This window comes from Quercus suber, unplaced genomic scaffold (genome assembly GCF_002906115.3).
Source record: "Quercus suber isolate HL8 unplaced genomic scaffold, Cork oak 2.0 scaffold_9, whole genome shotgun sequence".
NCBI classification, from domain to species: Eukaryota; Viridiplantae; Streptophyta; class Magnoliopsida; order Fagales; family Fagaceae; genus Quercus; species Quercus suber.
Window position 1 is genome coordinate 2,681,332 of NW_027069475.1, and position 10,781 is coordinate 2,692,112.

The 10,781-nt window shown below is 33.3% G+C and overlaps 1 protein-coding gene across 1 annotated transcript in view; it reads left to right on the forward strand.

Moving 5' to 3' along the window:
• Nucleotides 1-3,625, forward strand: part of LOC112028158 (transcription factor PIF1) — a 21,208-nt gene extending 17,583 nt beyond the window's left edge. Inside the window, exons 8-9 of the mRNA XM_024060814.2 lie at nt 3,265-3,360; nt 3,459-3,625. Of these exons, the coding sequence (XP_023916582.2) occupies nt 3,265-3,272 (8 nt within the window). The 3' untranslated portion in view covers nt 3,273-3,360; nt 3,459-3,625. The remainder of the gene's footprint in view (nt 1-3,264; nt 3,361-3,458) is intronic.
• The last annotated feature ends 7,156 nt before the right edge of the window (nt 3,626-10,781 follow it).

Here is a 10,781-nt window from a genome sequence, read left to right on the forward strand (position 1 = left end):
TCCCCTCCTTCCATCTGTTGATCATCTATTTGCCTTTTTTTCTGGCCGTCCGTCCCATCAGAGGCCTTATCGGTACTCAAGTGGTTCACTCTGATCAACGTTATCCTGCCAAGGGGTTACCTCCCCATTAATGCGGCCAGGGGGGTTAGTTGAATGCATTAAATGTGAGAGTGACAGCTTACTTTGGGGTTAGTCTCTCCCCAAAATTACCTTCGTCAGGCCGAGGATAAGGTGGTCCTCGGTGTGGATTGGGAAGGAAAGGCTTTCCCTCACCTTGGCCCTGAATAGCCTGTGCTCCTCGGCCTGGACCTTGGGCCTGCTATATGATGGGTCGAGGCTATCAGGCCCATGGGCCCCACATATCTAAAAGACAAAGGCCAAAGAGCAAAAGAAAAGTAAATTGTCTTGTTTGTCTTTTGATATGCAAAGAATGAATTGTTTTTTCTATTACACCACTTTAAGAATGCTGTTTGTATAATAAATAAATAATTTATATCATTTCCTTCAAAAACAAGTGGTTAATTTTTATGATTCATATATATTTTTAGCAAACAAATAATACAGTTTGCTTAGGCGTGCCTTGTGCTTCTTCAAAATGCATTTGAAAAGGTTGAACAGAACTTAGGGTTTTGAGTTTTAAGCACACCTTAGTGCACTTTTAACTAAACTACTTGGGACTTTAAGTAGTTGAAACTAGTAAGGTCTATTTCCTTTTGCAGAATCAAGCAATGGCCCAGCCGAGCCCTAGCAAGCCAAGCACTAGTAGGGGACCTGAAAGTCTCAACAATAACCAATCAGGTAGGCTGGCTACAAAATAGATCTAAGTTTTATTATTATTATGTAATTAGTCGCAGATCTCGTGCGTTACATGTGATAATATTTTTAGGGTGGTCTCATTAAATTTATTTTTACAGTTTGGACTAATTTAATAAATAAAAATGTATTTCATAATCATATTTTCATTTGTTACAATGACAATCACAAATGTAATATATAATTTTTGTCATACCAAAATGAAAATAATACAATTTTTCTCAAGATTTTCAAAGGTTGAAAAAATATTAATTTTTTAATAAAAATTACTTATAACTTTTTATGTATCATTTAAAAGTAACTAAAATTTGGAAATTATTTTTTAATTTAAAAAAAAAAATTCAAACCCAATTTTTTCTATCGTACAATTAAAAACACACTAAGAAACGTATCAAAAAATTTATAAAATTCAACAAAATTACAATTCAAATAAAAAAAAAGGAAAAATAAAACTCAAATCCAAGTCAAAGTCATTCTCCCAAATATGTAAAATCTTTCAAATGTGATATGACCAAGCCAAATATTCAATGCATAATCAAATTCAAAAGAATTATTCTATTATACATAATGATTGTGATCAAGTCACATATTGTGTTAATACTGTCACATTCTAATCTAACATCTAATCCAACATGCGAAAAATGGATAGAAAAATAAATAAATAATTTGGTAGAAAAATAAATAAATAATTTTAAACTCGAAATTGAATTTGTTTTCTTAAAAATCTCAAAAAATACACTAATGAGATAAGGAAGATAAGCAACACAAAATATTCATAAATGCTTAAAAACAATTACCCACACATCTAAAAACATCATATAATAAAGATATAACAATTTGGTGCTAATTTGTTAAACAATATATTTACAAATAGTGAAAGGAAATTGCATAAAAATCATCTTCTTCAACTGCACTAACTATTCCTCATCATATTGTCCAAACTATCTTGTTGTTTTCCAAATAAACTAAAACCTGACAATAACACAAAATATGGACATATTATAATATAATTTTGCCCCAAATTTGGTCAACAACATTAAAAGTATTTAGTGTTGCAAATAAAATGATAAAAAGAAAATACTTGCATCAAGGAACACAAATGAGTTAGTCAACAATAAGACAATGGGTGTACAAACTTCATAAAAAAATCCAACAAAAAATGAAAAACAAATGAGAGAGAGAGAGATAACCTTTTGTGTGGGAAAATAAAATATGCATAAATTGAGAAAGAGTGACAAATTTATAGCAAAAGGATGATAATAAAAAGAGACAAAATAAAGGAAGATAAATGGTCAAAATTACATTATCAAAAAAAGAAAGGCCAAAATTATATGTAAAGTTAAAACCGCTGTAGAGGAATATGTATAGACAATACTTAGTTATAACATTAAAATTAAAGTAGATAAATATATAACATTAAAACCACCTAAGATGAATTTGTAAAGCTAATGTATTTATATATTTAATAATGTCAAGAAAATTAAAAGTAAAAAATAAATATGAAAAATATAATGATGTGGCAATGACGTAAAAGATGAGGTAGCTTAACAAGAGCGTAGCAACAATAAATGCTACACTTTAGCTTTTAGATATATATAGATTATGGGAAAACAAAAAAAAAAGTAAAAGTACAAAGCTTAGTTGACAGTATTTTACTGTATTCTACATTCTATTTGGCACAAAATTTAGCTTCAAGCTAGGTTGGAGTTATCTTCTCCAATCCACTACATGAAGGTTTATTAGACTATCCATGTATATTATTTAAATAAGTCACATGATTCATTTAAAAAGTCATGTGAATAAAACTATAAATAAACATTATGGTTTCTTCAACTACCATATAGTGGGTTGGAGGAAGATAGTTTCAAATTGGTATAAAGTTAAATTTTTCCATTTCAAATCTTGACTATTTGAAAGTTTCATTTTAATTTGAGTGGGGGTTTTCTTTTTCTTTTTTAATTCTTTTGGAAAGGAATTACAAAATTTAGCTTCAAGCTAGGTTGGAGTTATCTTCTCCAATCCACTACATGAAGGTTTATTAGACTATCCATGTATATTATTTAAATAAGTCACATGATTCATTTAAAAAGTCATGTGAATAAAACTATAAATAAACATTATGGTTTCTTCAACTACCATATAGTGGGTTGGAGGAAGATAGTTTCAAATTGGTATAAAGTTAAATTTTTCCATTTCAAATCTTGACTATTTGAAAGTTTCATTTTAATTTGAGTGGGGGTTTTCTTTTTCTTTTTTAATTCTTTTGGAAAGGAATAATATAGTCTTGAGCTTTATCAGTCACAATTGACAAACTATGAAACAAGTTGATTGTCAGGGTTTGATATCTATGCTACATATAGAAATAATGACTCAATCCCAAGTAATTTTCACCAGCCATCATCTCCTGACAGTTCTCTATTTTTTTTTTTTTTTTCCCGATGATTTCCTAAGGGACATGACATGTCAATAGCAAAAATCCCTGGATGGCTAAGTATGCGCAAGATGCAGCAATCTGTTCTATAGTTGGTGCCAACTACTCTATAAAAAGTAATGCCTTGTGATATATCAATGTAAATGAGGATTATACAGATATAACAAAGAACTTGGATAATACCACTAATATTGTGAATTTTTGTTCATTACAGGTTGAAGCCTTGACCCTGATGGATCAAGTATAGGACTTATGCCAGCTAAGTTTTGAGAGAACAACACTTTTTTTAGAGAAGCTTTCCCAAATGGAGGCTGATACATTGTAAATTAGCTAATATGTAATTATTTACATCCCCTTTTAAAATAAAGTTTTCCCTTCTATTATATCTGTGGGGCCCATGGGCCTGATAGTCTCGACCCATCATATAGCAGGCCCAAAGCCCAGGCCGAGGAGCACAGGCTATTCAGGGCTAAGGTGAGGGAAAGCCTTTCCTTCCCAATCCACACCGAGAAACACCTTATCCTCGGCCTGACGAAGGTAATTTTGGGGAGGGACTAACCCCAAAGTAAGCTGTCACTCTCACATTTAATGCATTCAACTAACCCCTCTGGCCGCATTAATGGGGAGGTAACCCATTGGCAGGATAACGTTGATCAGAGTGAACCACTTAAGTACCGATAAGGCCTCTGATGGGACAGACGACCAGAAAAAAAGGCAAATAAATGATCAACAGATGGAAGGAGGGGATAGGAAGATAAAAACTATAAAAGAAAAGCTAGTAAAGTAAAAGAGGGGGGGAAAAAAAGAGAGAGAACAAGAAGGTCTCCTCGGCCACGGGCCGAGGAGCGTCCCCCATCTGTAAATGCACTCTTAGCATTTTTTATAAGAAAAGTTCGTGCATGGTGATCGACGGCCAGCACCTAAACCTTTCAATCCACCCTCTATAAATTTATTGTTTGGGCTGGTTGGGCTGAAAACCCATTCGTATTCAGGGTCAATCCAACTTGGGTCCCTACAATTGGCGCCGTCTGTGGGAAAGGATTAGGGTGCTGGCCGGCGCACCAGGCAAGCGCTCTAGGTTCTAAGTGCTCGTTTTACAGTAGGTTGGAAAAAAAAATATATAGAAGGTTCGACAAAAAAAAAAAAAACGAAAGACCTCGATATTATTGTTGTTATTTCATGAAAAGAAAGGTTACAGATTACAATCAAAGGCTCAGGTAGGCCTGTTTTACAAGTAAATTTACAAGCTAATACCACCAGTTATTTCTACAATCAGAGGCCCAGGTGGTGCCGCCCTAAGGAGAAGCTAGCCGGAGGGAAGTGTCAACTCGTGCTTTTATTTGGCACCAAGAGAATGGGAGAGCTTGACACGCGGCGGAGGAGGTGAAGGGTAATCATGCTCCCAGGCCCCCAACAACTCCCTCCTCGGCTAGGCGGAGCTGGAACAAAGAGAGGAGCAGATGTAGGGGCTCCGGGATACCCTCCCCCGTGATGTTCCCTCGATTCTCTCCGGCCCTCTCGAGTGTTAGCCGTTGGAGACGGCAACACTCCAGCACCGCCCATGAGGTGAATTCGCACGTCTTCCTTGTCGGGGGTGTGCTCCGGGGAAAGACATTAGCTTCTCTAACAACACCCCTCTGGGACGCCTCGAAGGGCGCCATCGGGGTTACGCCTAGACTCTGCCGCACCGAAAGCCCAGTGGGGGCTGCGGCCATACCGGTTTTTGTCAATCCCGGTAATAATTCCGGCGGGTTGTTAAAAGGGCTTGGGAAGTTGGAAGAATATGTTTTGTTCTGTTTGTGTTGAGAGGTCCATGGGTTGTGGAGAAACCATCTCCTCAATTTATATAGGGGATGGGGGTTGGTGAGAATTAATTCATGCAGAGTTCGAAAAGAGTATTATCAGCTGGGTTAGTAATGAAGTCGCCAATTTCTAAGGAGGCCACGGACGGTTGGACTCGTGTTAATTTACGAGGACATTAATGAAGGCGCGTTTCGAGCACCGGAGCGTCAAGCGCGGAATACGAACAGACAAAGGGCGTTTCATAAATGAAAAAGATGGGGCCTCGAGTTGGAGGCGAGGTCAATGCCACGTGTAAAGATCATAATCTGACACAAAGAAGAATCATCTCCAGTAAAGCGATTTGAGGACAAACCTCTACTTACAGAAAAATTGAAGTGGTAGACAGAACCAAGGTATTGCATGGTCCTCGGACCCAAGCCTATGGTAAAACTACACACACCATTATATCTAATACTTACAGGAAAATAGAAGTGGTAGACAGAGCCAAGGTATTGCATGGTCCTCGGACCCAAACCTATGGTAAAACTACACACATCATTATACCTGGGTACTAGACAGAACCAAGGTATTGCATGGTCCTCGGACCCAAACCTATGGGGAAACTAGATACTTACAGGAAAATATATAAGTAAAATATTTCTTAAAATAATCTTAAGTTTGATTTAAAATGCTTTCATTTCATTGTTTTCAAGGTTCTATTGTTGTGTGTTACCAAATAAATAATAGTAATAAGTATTACATTACATCATCTTTATTCCTTATAATATCTATTCCTATTCTTATGTAATTACCGTTACAATCTACCAAAGTACCCTAAGGTTGTGTCAAGGGCACTGTAAGGTGCCCGTAACCCTTTGTACTTTTTCTCAACATTATTGTAGCTTATTTCATATTTTTGAAGCTTTTAGATTGTGGGACTAGCTTTATAAAGAGAAAATAAAATTATAAAATAAGTTGTAGGGTCAATTTTATATTATTATTTTTTCTTTTTGTTCAATTTTTTTTATCAAATGGGAACTGCATTAGTGCAATATTACGGTGCTCGTTAACATTTGCCTTACTAAAAATGAGAGAGAGAGAGAGAGAGAGAGAGAGAGAGAGAGAGAGAGAGAGAGAGAGAGAGAGAGAGAGAGAGAGCTGAGTGTGGGGCCACAAATGAAAACGGCCAAAAATCTCTATCATTTTCTATATTCAAACTCTTTTTTTTGTAATATTAAAAATTAAAATTGAGTACAAATTTACAAACCAAACCTATTTTTTGTAGTAGATCCTACAAAATAAATCACTTTTTCTTTAAATCAAAGAGGCTGTTGGTTAAGAGAAAAAAAGTAGTGCATTTTTATTTTCATTTTCAATTTTCAGTAGCACCTACCACTAAAAAGCTTGTTTATTTTTATTTTTATGCAATTTCATTTTCAGTATCCAAAAATGTGAGTTTGAAATTTGTGAGTGTCTTTCTCTTTTTATAAATTTATATTATATGTGTGTGAGTGTGTGTCTTATACTGATTGTGTTTGTAATTTTTTTTTTGTTATAATGTTTTTTTTTTTTTTTTTTGTAAATATGTGCGTATATAGTATAAATATAATATAACTTTATATAATTCAATACTTAGGAAATATAAAGGGTTTGTTACATGTATGTGTATTATTATCATGTATAACAACTTTTTGTTATAAAATTAGTGATTAAAAAAGTAGTAAAGTTAGTGATTGTTTAAACATTCGATTGGTTAAATATATATTTAGAGCACGTTTGGTAGACTGTGACGGTAATTATATAGGAATAGGAATTACAAGGAATACAAAATGTTGTAATGTAATATTATTACTATTCATTTGTTTGGTGACAACACAATAATAGAACCCTAGGACAATGGAATGAAAACATTTTAAATGAAACTTAAGATATATTTTAGGAAATATCTTACTCATATAATTATATTTCCTAAAAAATAATATTTTTTAAATTTGAAAGAGAGATTAGTTATTTTTTATGATTTTTTATTTTCATAATTATTATGTGCATATGGAAAGTTTGTTTATTTGGAAATATATTAATTTTAAAAATTAATACACCTACTAATGAATAGCTATTACTAAAAATGAATAGTTATTCCTCATTTTGAAGAATAGTTATTTATAAAGAATAACTAATTCCTGTAATAAAAACATTACCAAACTACTGAATCGCTAAACTATAGTAATAACTATTACATTACATATTCCTAAAAAAAAAAAAAACTATTACATTATAGTGCCTATTATAGTCTGCCAAATATACCCTTAGTGCATTAATACAATCATTAAGTTATATGGATAAGTGTTGGTTTGTGGCAATCATTATACATTATACAATGATAAATAGATAATGACAATTGCATGAAATAAAAAGTTATACAAATTTAACAAAATAAAATTGTCATATCTATCTACATTAACAGTAGATAATGAAAAATGATAATGAACTATTATGCAACAATTTCAAAATATGAAAATGAGTAAAGGAAATTGTAAAATTTCATGTCTTTTTGTCTTTTTATTTTATAAAACAATATATTCAAGTTTTATTTTATTAATTTTGTTTAAATTAAATTCTTTAATGACTCATTGAAAAAAGTTTCTAAAGCTGCCAAATCCTTATCAAGAAACATTTTACATTCGCTTATATATAATTCTCTATTTTAGCTCTCCAAAAAAAAACTTACTTTTCAATCCTAAAAAAAAAAAAAATTAACATTTTTAGCCTTAAAAAGAAAAATAATTTATTTTTCTCCAAGAAACCAAATTCTCCATTATTGTAATAAATCATATTAAATCTTTTTTTTCTTCTTCTCCCTCTTTCTTATAAGAAGATAACCCAAACTCAATAAAAAAAAATTCAATTTTTTCCCTTACGGACAACCATCTCTCCATATAATCTTGAGACAGAAGTGGCCAAGTTGAGAGCAGACTGTCTACATTTGGCATGATTATTTTTGCCAACTTATTTTACTATTCAGCTTATTTTTGCTACTATTCATGATTCCTACTGCACTTTTTAGTACTATTCATGATCTTATTGTACTATTTCGGCTAACTTTTACCTTTATCTACGGTACTTTCAACAAAAAATTTTTAGTTTCAGTAAAATAAGCGAATTCCAAATGGAAGTAAGATTGACTACGGGTTTTGCCTACAGGTAAGAAACTACATAGCTACAGTACAAGGATGGGGCCTATAAAGTTAACCATCTCCTTAAACTTTCAACTACAGAAAGAAAAGGGCTAGTCTTAAAACTAGATTTGAGGTTAAATTAAAATGAGAAACTAAGACAACCTTTAGGATTAATGAGGTTCATTATGATTTTTTTGCGACGCCTTTTGGCCTCGCCAATGGTCCTTCCATATTTAAGAAAGTTTTTGCTAGTAATTTTTAATGACATGCTAGTTTATAATAACGAATTGGAAGAGCACTTGGAGCTGGAGCATCTAAGTCTATGTTGGAGGCTCTCCGGCCAACACCATCGACCCTATGCTAAAAAGACTAAATAATAATTTGGCTGTGATGAAAAACTAGATTGGTATATTAAAAGGTAAAGTTTAAAGGAAATCCAATTATATTCTACAATTGAAATATAATTTTCACTACAAAACACGTAGGTCTAGGCTACATTTGTAAAAACGTGGCCCCAAACAAACTAAAGCCATGTTTTTAAAAAACGCGGCTTAAAGAAAAAAACAAAAGCCAAGTTTTAAATGCGGGCCATAGAACGCATCTAAAGCCGCATTTTCTTGAGCTAGAGCCCGCATTTTTGGGGTGGAGCTATGGCCACGTTTAAAATAAGTGGCTATAGGACCTTCGTATTTCATTTTTTTTTGGCAAACATTTTTTTTTTTTGTTTTCCTTAACTATGCCACGTTTATAAAATGCAGCTTTAGCCTGCCTAAAGCCGCGTTTATAAATGCGGCTTTAAATTTGGTCTGAAGTCGCGTGTTTAAAATGCGGCTTTAGTTGGGATGGGGCTGCATTTCTTAAACGTGGCTTCAAATTTTGCCTATAGCCGTAAGTTAAAAACGCAGCTTTAGGCTTTGTATATATACTATTGGGTCAAACATTTCAACCCTAGCCTCTCCCACACATCAGCTTCCATCTCTCAAAGCTCGATCTCAACCCTCACCCTCCAAGCCTCCATCTCTCCGATCTCAACCCTCACCCTCCATTAGCCTCCATCTCTCAAGAGCCCGATCTCAACCCTCACCCTTCAAGCCTCCATCTCCGATCTCAACTCTCACCTTACCCTCTATCTCCGATCTCAACTCTTACCCTCCATCTCTTCGATCTCAAGCCCTCACACCCTATCGTCATCGCACAGATGAAGTCCATGTCTCGTGTCTCTCTCTCTCTCTTCTCTCTCTCTCTCCTATGAAATCAGAAAAAGCTGAGAGAGACTCAAATCCAATTTTGCAAGGTACGATCTTCTATGGCTTTTCTTTTCATAGCATTTTTTTCTATAATATACCCATGGCTGACTTCAACTCTCTTGCTTGCATATGGGTCTCATGTGTTAATCTCTTTGTCACAAGGATCGTTGAGGCTCCCAAGACTGACTTTGAGTTTTGGAAGACTTTGTTTTCAGTGAATTGAAAAAAGTTTAAAATTGGGTCTTGTTTTTATGTGCATGTTGTTTTGGGATGGAAGATTTTTGACTCTTGTGATTTTATTTAAGGTTGTCTCTATTGAATTTGTTTGATGGTTGATGGAAGAGTTTGTTTGAGGTGAGTGAAAATTTGGGTTTTTGTTTGGTTGGTGAGAAGAAGGAAGATTCTGTTTATATGAAGCAATGTATATTTCTCATATATATATATATATATATATATAATATATTTTTTTTTTTGAGAGAGAGTTTAACTTATGGCGTCTGCTCCTGATGAGCCTCTTTATCATCAAACCAAGACACCAATTAGTTTTTAGTGTAGGCAGAGATTGAACCACAAATCTCTTATACAACCATAAAAAACTTTACCAGTTGAGCTAACTGAAACCTACCTCATATATTGGATCCTCAACTAAATTATTAACGGATAAGGAGAAAAAAAAAAATATATATATATATATATATATATATATTAAAATAGTAATTGTCATTGTTTAAGTGTTGATATGAAAAAGTCTAATCCACTATTTCTTTAATAATAAAAAATGTTTAATATAATTTTAAGAAAGTTTTATAAATTGACTAAGAATTTTAGATATTTGTTGCCTTAATAACACTTAATTAAGAATCGTTAGAATTTTAACGTAACTGAAACCTCCTGATATTTTTTAAATACCCCTATCCCAACTATGATGTTACAAAAAAGAAAAAAAGAAAAAAAGAAAAAAAAAACACTTAGGCCACGTTTTAAACGTGGCCATAGGTTCTGGTCTTACGCGCATTTGAAAAAATGCAGTCATAGACCCCTTAGGCCTATAGTCACGGGGTTTAGGTTACATTAGAAAACGCGGCCTAAAAAAACGCAATTATAGGCCAAATCGTCCTATAGTCACGTTTTCTGATCTATAGCCGCGTTTTAAAAACATGACTACATAACCCTTTTTTTTTTTTTTTGTAGTGTGTATATTCATATGTCCTAAATTATTTATTTTTATAGAGAGTTTTATTTTTTAATTTTAGAGTCAAATGTGGGACCACATCATAAATATTATTGTGTACAAAAATCAAAGAGATTAAAATTAATGAACATAATTTTTTT